Source organism: Stegodyphus dumicola, chromosome 6 (assembly GCF_044657685.1).
Source record: "Stegodyphus dumicola isolate Sdum_Otavi_A_Nest chromosome 6, ASM4465768v1".
NCBI classification, from domain to species: Eukaryota; Metazoa; Arthropoda; class Arachnida; order Araneae; family Eresidae; genus Stegodyphus; species Stegodyphus dumicola.
In genome coordinates, this window is record NC_140773.1 from 100,555,806 (window position 1) to 100,572,325 (window position 16,520).

General features: G+C 32.8%; 1 protein-coding gene across 2 annotated transcripts in view; it reads left to right on the forward strand.

Moving 5' to 3' along the window:
* rod (kinetochore component rough deal) overlaps positions 1 to 16,520 on the forward strand; it is a 328,458-nt gene that overhangs the window by 81,761 nt on the left and 230,177 nt on the right. For both annotated transcript variants that reach the window (XR_015041682.1, XM_085818707.1), the window contains exons 12-13: positions 7,501 to 7,666; positions 7,749 to 7,795. Coding sequence is in view for 1 of the 2 variants with exons in the window: in XM_085818707.1 (XP_085674833.1) it covers positions 7,501 to 7,666; positions 7,749 to 7,795 (213 nt within the window). In the remaining variant the exon portion in view is untranslated. The remainder of the gene's footprint in view (positions 1 to 7,500; positions 7,667 to 7,748; positions 7,796 to 16,520) is intronic.

Below are 16,520 nucleotides of genomic sequence, written 5' to 3' on the forward strand. Positions count from 1 at the left end.
TAATTTAATTTTACAAAAATTAATGAGTATACTCTCAGGGAAGGTGTAATATGCTTGTGTAAAGGACTGTTGTAACTAGTAAAAATATTTAGCAAATAGAATAGAAATTTAAATAAACAAAATAAAATAATAAGAATTTTTCAAAAAATTATTATTATTTTTAAAATTAGGAATAAAAAAGAATTAAAAAATCTTTTCATAATGTTTATGACAAACTGCATTATAATTATTCATAATTTAATGTTTGAAACAGACTCATCAGAGAGTAATTATCTCAAAAATTAAATCCGAATAATTAAGGAGCTTTGAAAATGCATTCATACAGTGTTGCCATTGCTTGCTTTGAAATCATTGAGTTTCTTAATCAAAAACTCATTAATGCTTTACAAAATATGAAATAGATAATAAAACAAATTCCGAATTTGGGCTTTCAAATGCCCATGTTTGGATGGAGACGTATGCTATTCAAAATTTGATGGCTGTAGGTACCGTTGATTTATCACAATGCAAGAAACATACATACATTTATGCAAACTCTTCATTGTTTAATTTCTTTGAATATAATACAGTGCTCTAATATTTGGTGGTAACCATTTAAAAAGTGATTCGTTGTTTATAGTGAATCGACACAAAATACCAAACTGAACTTAATAGTCCTTCTGGGCAAATTGCCCCCTTAAAACAAAACAACTTAAAAGGTAACTGTACATTAAATTAATGAAAGTTCTGAAGATTAAAAGAGAAACTCAAGATTAAAAATTAACTACTTAAATGTTATGTACAAATAATACAAAATATTTACTTCAGACATCCCTATAAGCTAAAATGAAATGGTGGCTTCATCAGCTAAGAGCATGACTGTTGAAAAAGAATTAAGTAACTCTTAAGCTTTCTTGCTGCTACCAAGGGATCATAGTATGGTAACTGGTTGCTACTGAAGACTGAAATTATTATACATTTGAGCAGAAGTAACATAAAGCTGAATTTAATGATATAAACTTAGTACTTCTGTTGTAAAAAAGTAGCCAAGGTTGCTAGCTAAGGGACATTGGCTTAAAATTAGAGGGGGGGAAATAGATTGCAATTGAACTTTGTAATAATGAACATGTGCGACTTATAGTTAAGAACTATAAGGGTTGCACTAAGAGACTAGAATTTCATGAGGAAGCTGTTAAACAAAAGTTCAAAATGCTACTAAAGTGGGAAAAAGAAAAAAAAAATTAAATATTGTAGCATAAAGTTAATCAAAATGGAAAAAGCCGGATAAAAGAAAATGTCTTTTCACAAAATCGACTGTTATTGCGTCTTTCATAAATGAAGGTATCCTTAATTATTAACAGTTGAGAAACCAGAAATACATACAGAAACTATACACATGATTAAAAGACATAAATACATTATTTACAAATCTCTAGTTACTCTATCCTGCTTTATTTTTCTAGAAAGTTTTGGAGTAATGCAATCATTATGCTATAAAATAGGGATTAAATTTAGCAGTGAATACCTGCTTTTTTTAAGAGAAAGGTTAATATAATTAATTAAAATTTTATTTTTTAGCTAAGCTGTTAACTGATAAAGTACATCTGCTTGTAAGTAACTTCTGTAGAAATATTTTTGATTATAAGTAGTTCATTGCGTATAGACTGACCTATGACTTTTTTAGAGATTTTTTTGAATTCCAGTTAATAAATTTAATTGTGTCAAAAAAATTTTTAATAAAAGTGTAATTTTATGTTGAGTAATATGCAGTTCCAGGAAGTTCATTTCTTTTTGAGGGTACTAGTCTCATTTAGTACTGTAGGGTAAATATTGCATTCCTCAATTGTTTCAAAACAATTAATTGCAATAATATCATCAATGCACCTAAAAGTATTACTAAAATAATTTTTATTATCTTGGTTAAGTGTATTTTCGAAGCAAAATACCTTTGAGAAAAAGATTGCAAATTTGAGATGAAAAATTGAAACTCATTGGTATCCCATTTTTATGTTGAAAAGTAGATTTTCTATACTGAATGTAGTTAACAAACAGTGTGCAATTAAAAAAATTTTCCATTTGTCTTCTGCAGTTACTGCCAAGCATGTCCACAAAAAGTACAGGAGAGTTAAAAAAAAAAAAAAAAAAAAAAAAAAAGTTAATTTTTGTTAAAGGAAGGGAGATGTACAAATTCTCAAAATAGTAATAGAATATCTCTCTTACTTCAAGATTTTTAAGTGTAGAAAATACTGGACTATTATTAATAATCTAACTGTAATAGTGATTTATATTTGCTAATGCGAAAATAATTGTGCAGATTTTCTTTAGCTTGACAGCAAAAATGTACGCAGTTGCCTTTTTTTATAATTTTTACCATTTGCAATAAATGGAAATTTAACTGGAGATTTGTGGACCTTTGGTAATGCATATAAGTTAGAAGCACTGTTGCTGTCCGTAAAGACAGAAATCTTGAGCTTACCATGAAATGTTTTCAGCTTTTTGATAATAGAGCATATGCTGGTATTGGTATTTTTTAAGTAATTTAGGTTTGCTCAGTTCATTTTCATTAACCTTCTGAGCGGTGCAGGATTTTAGATCCGTCATGAAGACCAGTATTTAAACAGCATTTATTAATTGAGTTTGTATAATTACTTATTTTGGTCTGTATTTTCATAAATTTACATTCATTAAGATGATATTTACATTATTAAAGAAAGTAAGAAAGTGAAATATCTTAAATTATAAGCTAATATATGCCACGTAGCAATACTCAGGGTTTGTAGCGGTCCTTACAAGTGCTTATAAGTCCTTATATTTGAAAATAAAATATACGAGGGCTATCCAGAAAGTAGATTACGTTTTGGAATAAAAAAATAAACAAAGTATAGGAAACAAATTTTATTATATACAGATGAAAGCCACACTCAAATACTACTTTTCTACATAGTCACCATACAAATTAAGGCATTTATTGTAGCGATGTACGAGCTTGGAAATTCCTTCGTCGAAAAATTCGGCCGCCTGCGCCTTCAACCACTTCGTTACCTCTTCTTGCAGCTGTGCGTCGTCATCAAAACGCTGCATAGCCAGCCACTTCTTCATTGCTGGAAATAGGTGGAAGTCGCTCGGTGCCAGGTCGGGACTGTACGGCGGATGAGGAAACAACTCCCACTTAAAAGATTCAAGAACTTTACGAGTGACATTTGCCGTGTGGGGCCGGGCGTTGTCGTGAATCAACAAGATCTTAGAGCTCAACATTCCTCTGCGCTTGTTTTGAATTGCTCTTCTGAGTTTTTGGAGAGTTTGGCAATACCTTTGAGAGTTTATTGTAGTGCCTCTTTCCAGGAAGTCCACCAAAATTACACCTTTTCTGTCCCAAAAAACAGTCGCCATCATCTTCCTTGCCGACATTGTTTGCATGCATTTCTTGGGTTTTTGGGGAGAACTTGTGTGCCCCCACTGCATTGATTGCAATTTCGTTTCACAGTTCACATGTTTCACCCATGTTTCGTCACCAGTAACGATGCGATCGAGTAAAGAGTCACCATCCTTATGGTAAGCGTACAAAAAGTTCAACGCTGCAGCCATTCGCTGATTTTTGTGGTCCTCTGTCAAGATTTTTGGAATCCATCTTGCACAAAACTTGTGGTAACCAAGCTTTTCGCTGATGATTTCGTGCAACAAACTTCGCGAAATTTGTGGAAAACTCAAAGAAAGTTCCGTTATTGTGAAATTTCGATTTTCACGGACTTTAGCATCGACTTTTTCAAGAAGTTCGGCGGTCACTATGCTGGGTCTCCCACTTCGATCTTCGTCGTGAACATTGGTTCGGCCATTTTGAAATCTTATGACCCACTGACGCACTCCACCTTCAGTGATAATGTTGTCCCCATACACTTCACGAAGCTGCCGATAGATTTCTATCGGTTTACAGTTTTTTGCAGTCAGAAACCTTATTACTGAGCGCACCTCGCAGCTCGCGGGATTTTCAATTAACGCAGACATTTCAAACCGTCACAGTATCTGAATGGAGCACAGCACGAACCTCTCACTAGCACGGCTAGATGCAGACTGAGCTGCGCAACGCTCTGACCCCAAGATGGCCGCGCTAGCCCCGCTAGCCCCGCCCCTAGCGGACACAGACGGAAACGTAATCTACTTCCTGGATGGCCCTCGTAAAAGCCCTTATAGGTGCTTACTTTTTCTCTAAAGCACTCATATTTTTGTGCTTATTTTTTGCTTTTAGTGTCTTTTGTTTTAAAAATGAATGCACATTTTTCCCCCGTACCAAAGCCAAAACTAAGTAAACAACTTTTCTTCCTTATATGGAACGTCAGATGGTGAATCATAGCTTTTCACCCCTTTCTCTGCATAAAGATAATCTTTCATGCCTGCAAGTACAGACAGGTGCACGTCGTTCTATTGGTCAAAGAATTGGGAAAGCAGTAGAAAATTTCGGTACATTCCCTATTCTTTTGCTCCCACCCAATACTACACATGTTTGAATTTCTATCAAGATTTTAATAATTTACATTCTTGTTGTGCGTGGTCAGTTTATATTCGCGTTCATTATGATTTGTATACTTATATTATGAGCATATGTTTGAATATTTATAATAATATATTTGCAGTAACTGAAGTATAGATAAACTTCAAAAATGGGCAAGTATGTTTTAACACAGATTAGTTTTCTAAGGAATAATAGTAATTTTTTTTTTAAATAAAAAATTTTTTCCCGATGCATTATACAGTACGGAAGTTGGAGGTTCTCCTCTTTCTCTGCAAAATCTCGAATGTTGAAACCGTTACAGTTCGCAGCAAAGCAAGCAATGGACTTTTTTTTTTTGGTCACTTTCCAAACTGGATTGAATAGAACTAAAAGTTCTGCGGTCTACCAACCCAAGTGAAGAATGATTCTATTCCGGAAATTTAACGCAATCTGTTCAAAATTAGAATGAAAAGCACCCCAGATTGGTAAATCTCTTTATTAATCAATATGAGTATAGCAGGGATATTCTGCGGAGTGCGACGTGTCCTGCTCAATGATAAATGTGCCACATGGGCGCATGACAGTGAAAAACCGGACAAAGAAAGGGGCGTTTTCCTTTATTTAGTTATTTATTCTCTGAATACTGGCAGCTGTTGATTCCAATTGCTTAATATCACGTGCAGAAGAATTAAGGCACACATATTGCGCAGTAATGCTTGCGATATTTCACTGAGATAAAAGAGTTTTACTGTGCTTGCTAAGTAGATTCTTTTTCAGTTCCACTGGGCTATTTTTTATATGATGCACACATCGAAATGTAAAAAGCATTATTTAGCCGAAAATCTAAAGAACGGCTGCAATTTACCCCCTTCCTCTTTTACCAATTACGCTGGACTATTCGGAATTTTCAGGTATTCGGCAATTTCCAAGTATGCCAGTTAGTTAAGCTTTTACTGTTAAAGGATAACTGCATGAAGCAATTTCTTGTCTTCTGATTTCAGAAAAGTTCCTTTTTTTTTTTTTTTTTTTTTTTAACTTATTTTTACTTAAATTACTTTGCTTTCACTATCTGTTAAGGGAAAACTGTTATACAGTCAAAAGTCGTTAATCTAGACTCGTCGGGACTTCAGCGATTCCGGGTTATTGATTTTTCCGGATTATAGATCATCAGTTTAAATCAGGTAAGATGGCATGCAGAAATTATAAAATTAAAAATATGAAACCTTAATTTATGAAATAAAGAACAATTATGATCTAAAGGGTATCAAAATTTACAAAAAAAAAAAAGCTTAATATTTATTTGTTTACTTTATTAAACATTTCTTTCAATGTAAGTTGTTTAAGTTGCTTCATTTTTTATGTGATAATACATTCTCTTTAATTCTATAAACAGACATAATTTCTTGTTCAGTTACAAAGTTCCGCTGTTCAAGTCCTATAATTGCTGTGTCAAGAATACCAACTAATTTGTCAATCGAAATTTTTTCATTTTCAATAACCTCTGTCACTTTCTTCGCTATCGGAAGCAAATTATAATGATGAGGAATTTGATTTAAATAATATCAAAGACGGAGTACATCGAGATGAAATACTACATTTAGTAAGGAATTATAAGCGAAATAAAATAAAAACATCTGCCCTGAAGATAAGGATAGTGCTGACAGATCAACTTCGAATTAATTGCGCGCAGCGGCGTTAAAGATAAACAAACGTTAAAAATTAGATAAACAAAAGATATGCCTTTATCCATTTTTTGCAGCAATTCCACTTTTTGTTTAATGGACTTCGAAACATACTTTCGCTTTGTAGATCCTTTACATATTAGTAAATAGATATCAGAAATTCTATTTGACATAATCGAAAGTTCAAGCTTACTTTTATAAAATTGCTCTAACAGTTTGCAAAAAATAATAAGCTGAATCCTATCCGAAGATTAAGGAACAGCGCAATCTGCAACATTAACTGAATTAGATAATTTTAGCTTAGCTTATACTGTCCGTTATACATTAAACGCACATTCGTAAACGTATTTTGCGCACGTGCACACGCATATTCGCAGACTTAAAGGTCTTACGTGCATGCGCCAACGCGACGCACGTGCAGAAAGTTTGTAGCTTTGAGGTCCGGATTATAGATCATTCTGGATTATGGGTGTCCGAATTAACAACTTTTGACTGTACAATGAAAATTTAGAAAATGTTCAGAATTTTGATTTAAGTTAAATTAGTTAAATATTAGTATGGAGTGGAAAAATAAATTGTATTTATTTATTTTTGGGTGCCAAGCGAATATAATAAATAAGACTTATTATTATTTATTTTCTTTATTTTGAACTGAATTTTCATCATTAAATCTTGTAATATAGTTTAGTCCTGCATAGTTTTTTTTTTTTTTTTTTTTTTTGTAAACTAGTTCTGTAAATTGAACTGTTATTTAAAACTTGTTGTTTAAAAAAAATGTAATTATTTTCCATGTTTGAGTAATGCACATTCTTTCTTAATAAATACTGAATTTCTCATATTTTAAATCACAAGTCTAATTTTTCTTTTAAGGTTATGCAGTTGTGTATAATGTAATTAGACAGGTGCTTATTTTTTTTCAAGCACATTTAATGTAATTAGACAGGTGCTTATTTTTTTTCAAGCACATTTCACTTTTCAAGCACATTTTAATGTGCTTGAAAAATGCTTATAGGTGCTTATTTTTTAAACTAAAATGTGGTTACAAACCCTGATTGCTTCTGATGACCAAATGAGAAAGAATGAGAAACCTTTCATGATTACAAGCAGCTGTGTAAGGGCCACCGTTTGATCAACAGTATGTTAGATCAACAACTCTAGTGCGTTACTTTAGATCAACACTGATAATACAGGAAAATTATTGCCTAGGCAACAGAAATTTCAGTTATAGTTGCCCTGCAGAATATTTTGCAATGCCTAAAACATATAAGTAGTTTTAAAACTGGATTTGTTGCTAGTTAAGGCAATTTACTTCTTTTCTAGTTAATGCAAACTAAACCTAAATATTTTTTGTAGCTTTCAAACTTCTGAAAGTAAAATTGGCATTTTGACTGGTTCTGTTTCTGACTGCATTGGATCAAGACATCACATATTTGAAATAAGGAAGCTTCTTTCATTTGAATTGATTCACAGCATTCATTTATCAGAATTTGTGCAACTTGTAGAATGTAAACCGAATCAGGTATATTTTAAACAATCTGAATTTGTTTAGTTTTTGAACAAATTTTATTTTACATACAAATACTTACAGTCTATAATTTTAGGATTTCTGGTATTTTATTGAAGCTGAAGCACTTACAGATGATTCACAGTGAGTAATTTCATGCTAATACTTGCTATTTCATATCATTTTATACATATCTATTTACTAATACTGTGTGATTAATCCATGCTAGTCTCCAGAATTACCTGTTATCCAAACTATTAAATGAATAGTAATGATATATAAATTACTCATGATGATCTAGAAATAATACAAAAGTAGAAAGTCAGTATTTTGAAAACTATAGACAGTAGCATGATATGGTTTTCACAAAAGGGCACAAAGAGACACAAGTTTTTTTCTTTTAATCTTTTTTTAAAAATTTAATGCCAGAATTGCTACATATTTTACTTTTTAAAGTCTTAGGTGTACAGAGGCCATCTGATGTTGACTGTATAGAAAGAAATTATTCACTGTCATCTGACAGCTAAGTTCTCTTAGGTAGTGTGCAGAGAGTCATGCCATGTTTGACATTGATTCTTGTGAATGAACTGAAGCAAAACCTTTTCATTAAAAAAAGATGTTACTATTCTGATAATTCCATGTCATTCTATGCATTGACATGAAAACCATAACATGCAATTGTGTATACTTCTTGAATTATTCAGTTTTTACTTTATTACTTTTGGATCACATTGTGCATATTAATTATATTATGCACTACTGAAACCTATGTGATGAAAAAGAAAATTAAACTAAACATACCTAATAGGTTAAAAATATGCGGAATGTAAAGGAAATGTGTGATAAATGTAAAAATTTGCATGCTGAAAAATTTTTACGTACACGAAGAAAAATGTGTAAACATTTGCTTCACTAGCCAGCCTCAATATTTGCTAGAGTTATATGTATGATGATGTTTGTAGGGTTTTATGCTATTAAAATGCTGATCATTTATTATGCTATCAGCATACTTTTAAGTCTAGCATACTCTTACAGACCAAATAGTAAAGAAAATTTTTATTCTCCCATATTTTTCATAACAAGACAGTTCTTTTATGGGCTGCAGGTTTCAAATATATTTTATTTCCTTTTAATTAATTTTTTTGTTGTTTCACAATGACCTGTGGCACAACTTTTGAATCTTTTAATGGCATTTTTGCTACTTGGAGATGTTATACTAAAATCCTTTTCTAATAATAATAATATATATATATATATATATATAATATACACAGTACTCAACATTGAAAATGCAACACCAAGGGGAAGTGGCCCGAAAATGATGCAAATTTCACGGTAGATCCACTTAATCGAGTTATGCGAATGATGTGAAATGCATAGATCTCTAGTGCACGATGAAGAAGATATAAGGTAAGGCACCTGCAGAATGTTAAATTATCATGCCATTATTTCTGCTAGGGAAATCATCATAGAAATTTTGTTCTTGTCTCAGAGAAAGTATGTAATAGCAGAGAATGCCAGGCCGTAGTCTACGGAGGCAGTTCAAGCAGACAGCTTATTTTACGAGGGGCATGATGATCGGACTGAGATAGCCAGGTTGGTCCAAATGGCAAATCTCAGCTGACATACACCAGGATGCATCCACAGTGCATCGGCTGTGCATTGATGGTTGCAACATGGAAATGTGGCAAGGTCTAGGGGTGCTGGTGCAGCCAGAGTTACATCAGCATGGATCGACGCATCGGCCAATAAGCGGTTGTGTGACTGCAAGCCACTTCTACTTCTGTTCTGCAGCATGTTCAAGACACCATAAATGTTCTCATATTCACCAGAACCATTTGCCATCGATTGGGGTCTAGTGGCTTGCACTCGTAGTGTCCATTAAGAAGACTGCCATTGCCCTGACATCATAAACGACAACATCTGCAATGGTGCCAGGCTCGAGCGAGGTGGACAACAAAATCGCACAGAATCATGTTCTCAGATGAGTCATACTTCTGTTTCGCCAATGATAGTTGCCGCTTACAAGTGTGGTGTCGATGTGGAGACAGGTCTTATCTGGCAGCAATTGTGAAAGCCCCACCATGTGACGAACGCTTCATCATGGTTTGGGGTGTAATTGCGTACGATTACAGGTCACCTCTAGTTCGTATTCAGGGCACTATGATGGCCCAACGATATGTGGATGATGTGCTGCGACCGATGACAATGCCTTTTTCAGGAGATAACATCCGGCCACACAGTGCTCACATAAGCTAACATGCTCTGCAAGGTGTACAGATGCTTCCCTGGCTACAATTCTCTCCTGATGTCTCACCTATCGAACACATTTGGGATGTGATTGGACACCATTTGCAGACCCTGCCATTGCTGCGTCCAGAAGACGAACCATGACAAATGGTTGACAGATAATGGAGAGCCATTCCTCAGGACACCATCCATAGTCTTATCGAATCTGTACCTAGAGTCATGTTGATTGTGTATCATTGTCCCAGGTGGTTCTACAACCTACTGAGCCGATACTCTTCTCCCTTTGTATTATGCATGCGATTTCGATATAAATATCACTTATTCTTCATTGCGGTCTCTCTGTTTGCCGAGTTTCATCACTTTCTGGCCACCCCTTCTTGATGTTGCATTTTCATTGTCGGGGAGTGTATGCATATATATATATACACTCCCCATTTTTATGTTTTTAAAGCAATAGAGATCTAGAGTACTGACTAAATTTTTTTTCTTTTAGTAAGTCATGATTTTAATTAAATTTCTGTTTCTTGGAGATAGTATATAAAATGTTTTCTAATTATAAATTATATATGTATTCTAATAGATTATTTAATGTGTTATCTCCTTTGAAAAAGTAGCCAGAATTCTATTGAAAAGAAGTAATTTATTAGTATATTTAAAATGGAATCTTGAATATATTTAAAATGATAACTTTGAAAAGGTATAATTAAAAGTGAAAATGCAACTAACAAACTAAGCAGTTATCGTCATTGATCGAGAATTAGTTGACTTTTCAAGAGGAAGTTGAAAAGACAACCCATTTCTGGCCACTGACCTCTTGAAAAGTCAACTAATTTCTGGTCAGTGACGATAATTGCTTAGAATAATTGGTTGCATTTTTCACTTTTAATTATACCTTTTTAAAGTTTCAATTTTAAATATGTTCAAGATTCCATTTTAAATATGCTAATGAGTTACTTCATTTCTATGGAATTCTAACTACTTTTTTCCAGAGGAGATAATATAGTAAATAATCGATTAGAAAATAAATTATTATTTATTACTTTGCAGCTTTAGCACAAGTATTAGGCAATTTTTAGGATTGATTAACTTTTTTACTTAAATCTTATATATATATATATATATATATGTATAAAGGAAAACTTAAACCTTTATCTTTTTGTTGGTCAGCTCCAAATTCAAATTATATATGTACAGTCAAAAGTCGTTAATCCGGACTCGTCGGGACTTCCGGATTATCGATTTTTCCCGATTATAGATCACCAGTTTAAATTTTGTAAGATGGCATGCAGAAATTCTAAAATTAAAAATATGAAACCGTAATTTATGAAATAAAGAACAATTATGATCTAAAGGGTATCAAAATTTACAAAAAAAAAAAAAAAAAAAAAAAAAAAGCTTAATATTTATTTGTTTACTTTATTAAACATTTCTTTCAATGTAAGTTGCTTCGTTTTATGTGATAATACTTTCTCTTTAATTCTATAAACAGACATAATTTCTTGTTCAGTTACAAAGTTCCGCTGTTCAAGTCCCGTTAATTGCTGTGCCGAGAATACCGACTAACTTGTCAATCGAAATTTTTTCGTTTTCACTAATTTCTCTGTTACCTTCTTCATGTCTTTATCCATTTTTTGCAGCAATTCCACTTTTTGTTTGATGTGCATCGAAACATAGTTTCGTTTTGTAGATCCTTTGGGAGCTCCAGCATCGGAAATTCTATTTGACATAATCGAAAGTTCAAGTTTACTTTTATAAAATTGCTCGTACAGTCTGAAAAAAGTAATAAGTTGGATCCAGTTCGAAGATTAAGGAACAACGCAATCATCAACATTATAGAACAACATGAAATAGATAATTAGATAATTTTAGCTTATACCGTCCGTTATACATTAAACGTGCACACGAAAACGTATTCTGCACTTGCGCACACGCATATGCGCAGTGGTAAAAGTCTTACGCGCATGCGTAGACGCCTATGCGCATGTGTCAACGCGGCGCATGCGCAGAAAGTTTTCAGCTTTGAGGTTCGGATTATAGATCATTCCGGTTTATGGGTGTCCGAATTAACAACTTTTCACTGTATATATATATATATATGCATATATAGATGGGTATGCAAATAAAGTTGTACAGTAGTTACCTTAAAGGAATTTGCTGTTTTGAAAGCTAAGAGTTTCAAAATAGGCATATTGAAATTAAGTATTAAAATATACTTGGGAATAGAATAGTTATTTCTTATTTTGGATGTGTGATGGAAGCTTTTGTTGTGACTTCTGTATAGTATATAGCTCTTGGGCAAATTAAAATTGGGTACTCCTTGTATGAGTGGTGAGAAATTGAATTCAGTCTTAGAAATATTTCATTATCATAGCACTAATTAGAAGGGAAACCCTGAATGTTTGTTATAGCACCAATTAAATATAAGGCATGAATGCTTGACTTTGTTATGTGGCATCTATGATAAGCATTTGCATTACTTTAATTGCAGGGCATTACATGGCTTAATTTCAAGAGAGAAAGCAAACACATCAAAATAAAATGGAAAATTAGGAAAAGCAACAACCTTGTGTTTTGTGTAGATTTTAGTCAAGATTCTATCGATTTTGAGGGCGAAAATGTACGGGTCTCCATTTATCAGGAACAAAGAAATCTGCAATGAAGGGAAAGTCATGGTTGTATTTATACCAAAAAGGAGTAAAGTGAATTAGAGAGTAGCACCTGTTTGTAGAAATAGTAAGGAAAACTGAAAAAATTAAGTTAATAGAATTTTAAAAGTATTAGGTGGGACTGAATTCAAATTAAAGTCTTAATTAGCACGTTGAATGCCATGTTCATTTTACATGGTTCACCCATGGCGCCAACATGAATTTTTTATTATTCGATGCATACTATGTTGAAATATTATCTACAGAAGATAAGGCGAGTTATGTAATCGTGTTTAATGTATTTTGTTCTGGTAGGGAGATCACCTCTCACTCCCGAGAGGCTGAGGACCATTTTTGTGATTTGTTATTTAAATTTTTGCGATCTATTACTCTTCAAAACGTTATAGTAACAATGTTTATTATTTAAAAATTTATCTGTATCGATATTTACTCTAATTATATATATTTCTGTTGATCGCGTTGCCGTGGCCCCCACAGCGCTGTAGCCAAGTCGAGTGTTGGCCACTGCTGACCCCCATGGCAGTCAACGTGCTAAACAGATAAATCTTTGTGAAAAGCTTCAAGAAATACCAACTGAAGAAGCTTTTTGGATAATTTTTACTGGGATAACTTTGTTATAGTCTGACCAATGCATCTCAAACCAGACTGATAAGATATGCTATGAAATCCCTAAGTCAGAAATGAAATCTTTAAGAATTGAACAATGGATTTTATTGATAGGTGACAAAAGATTTGAAAGCTTAAATTCTGTCTATAACAGTTTGTTACTTTCATTTCTATCGTAGCAAATCTTTTTGAAGTTGAAATTAGTTTTGGCAGATAATTCTTGTTAAGTCAAAATTGTGATTAAATTTCCAGTTATGATTAGCTATCAAAGACTTATTAATTTCGCCTTTTGAGACATAAGATTCATGTTCTTTGATTCAAAACTTTGTTCTTTTAGTTTGGCTGATGTATCTCTAACCATATTGACAAGATTTGCTACAAATTTCAAAGAATTAAAAAAAACCTTTAATCTTTACGAAATGGAATCTTGTAATGTAACCATGAATTTTTACTGAAAGGCGAGAAAATGACTTAAAATTGAACTTCTGAAGAATCCAATTTGTATCTGATAGAAGAATAAAATGGAAGAAGACAAAGTTATGAATGTTATTTCAGTGGAATGTTTTGCCTAACTAACAAGCCTTTGATTGTTAGTCATAGTTGGAAATTTAATCACAATTTTGACTCCGAGTCTGTAAAAAGTATCCAAAAATTTCTTCAATTTATGAACCAGATTTTTTTTGAAACTTTTCTCATTCACAAAGATTTGTCTTCCTTAATTAATGACTTTAATTCCAATCCAATCCGTTCTAATGCTTTTAAAATTCTATTAACTTAATTTTTCAGTTTTCATTACTATTTCTGCCAACAGCTAGTGCTACATTCTGGCTCACTTTACTCCTTTTCGGTATAAGTACAGCTGTGTCTTTTCCTTTGTTGCAGATTTCTTTACTTCTGATGAAGAGGGACATGCACCTGTTTGGCCTCAAAATTGATAGAGTGTTGACTAAAATCTATATCAAACACAAGGTTGTTTTACTTAATTTAATGGCTTGATTTGCCTGGTAATTGTTTTCAGAATTTAGTGCTGCTATAAAATAAATGTGGGAAATTAATATTTATTGCAAAACATTTATTGGGCATGTCCATTTCATTATCCCCTAGAAAATAATTTAACTTCTTCATACAGCATTGCTTTTCAAATAGAGTTTGAATGACTGTGTACCCATATATATACACACATATAGAATACTCATGTATAAAGAAACTTTTAGTTTATTGGTAACTTAATATGTTTCATATATATATACAGTACAAAGTCGTAATCTGGACATCCATTATCCAGAATGATCTATTGGGTTGGCAACTAAGTAATTACGAATTTTTTTTAGAAAATCAAAGACAATTGTTTCATGGAATTAAATAACTTTATTCTGTAATGTATTGCCCATTTTGATCAATGACCGTTTGCCATCTTTCAGGCAGCATCATAATCCCACGTTCATAAAACTTCTGGTTTCTATTAGCAAAAAACTGAATCAGTTACGATTTGACATCATCATCATCATTATTGAAATTTTTACCATTCAAGGAGTTTTGTAAAAATCGAAACAAAAAGTAATCAGATGGTGCAAAGTCAGGACTATATGGTGGATGTGGCAAAACATCCCAACCAAGCTCCAATAGTTTTTGCCGAGTGACCAAAGATGTGTGTGGCCTTGCATCGTCATGATGGAATATAACACCTTTTCGATTTGTCAATTCAGGCCGCTTTTCTTCAACTGCATTGTTTAATTTCGTTAGTTATTCAATATAGACATCATAATTGATCGTTCGGAAGAGTTCAAAGTAGACAATTCCTTTGTAATCCCACCAAACTGATAATAAAACCTTCTTTTGATGAATATCAGCTTTTGATGTTGTTTGAGTTGGTTCACCTGGCCTGCTCCACGATCTTTTCTGCTTGATATTGTTGTAAACAACCCATTTTTCATCATCAGTTTTCAGTCGTTTTAAAAATGGATCATTTTCATTACGTTTCTTTAGCAAATCGCAGCTGTTAATGCGTTGCCTTAAATGCGTTTCTTTCAGTTCATGAGGAACCCATGTATCGAGTTTTTTAACATAGCCAAGTTGTTTTAAGTGATTTTCAATGCATTCAATGCTTCTCTTCGATCTCACGTGTTGTACTGTGACGATCCAAATCGATTATTGCTTTGATTAGGTCGTCATCAACTTCAACTGGATGACCAGAGCATTTTTCATCTTTGAGTGAAAAATCACCAGGACGAAATTTGGCAAACCAATTTTGACACTGCCGTTCTTTCATTTCTTCAAAATGAAGAAGTTTCTTTGTGATGTTTCATCAATAGGTCAAAAAAATTCAAGGTTTATATTAATAATATTAAAGCTAGGATTAGGGTTATTTTGATTATGACAAGGCTTTGTAGAGTTGTTTTGCCGATGTGGCTAGATGCCGATATGGGAAGGTCTTTCTAAGAGAAACTTTACCATATTAAACCACACAAATCTCAAGCATCCATTTGTAGAGAATAGAATCAGAATCAAATGATCAGTGTTTCATAGCTTCGCCTTTCAGCTGCTGATAGGCCTACATTAATATAAAGTTGCAATTATTGCTTAAGATTGTTCTGAAATGAATTATGTTGAAAATTTTGTGTTGTTCTTAAAATGGGTAGATTATTGGCAGTTATCTGTGCTGATACTCCTGAGACAGAGAAATTAACTTTAATTCAAGTAATGCCCAAAATTTCTTAGCTTTTTTTTTTTTTTTTTTTTTTTTGTGGTTTCCCTCCAATATGTAATATGAATATGAACCAGTTTCTTCTAGGCATTTCTCCGGTATTCGTCCTTTTAGGCAGATAACCCTCATATGCTTTGCCATATGCAAACAACCATCGTAATTTTACTTTTCTATTAAGGATTATTCTTCATGCAAATTCATCATGATATTTTTTGTTGATCACCTAAGATAATGAGATTTTCAGTAACAAAAAGAGCATATCCTCTGTTATGTGATCCAGAATTTGTACTAGAAATTAACAGGGAGTTGTTTTAGACCATACCTTTGAGTACTGTGGAACTACAGAGACAAAGTTGTCTATATGGGCTTCAGTGGGTTAATATGTGAAAATATGTTATTTATGAATGGCATCATAAATTGCAAAGTCGTAATCTGGACGTCCATTATCCAGAGTGATCTATTGGGTTGGCAACTAACAAAATTCTAAATATTTTTTAACATTCAGTATTTTGTCAATTTATTTTCCAAATCATAATTATGAATTTTGGTTTGTATAAGAATAGGCATGTGCATATATTTGTTTAATTGCTGGATTTCATTTTTTATCTTGATGTTAAAATTAACCTTAGATTTTAAAGCTTTC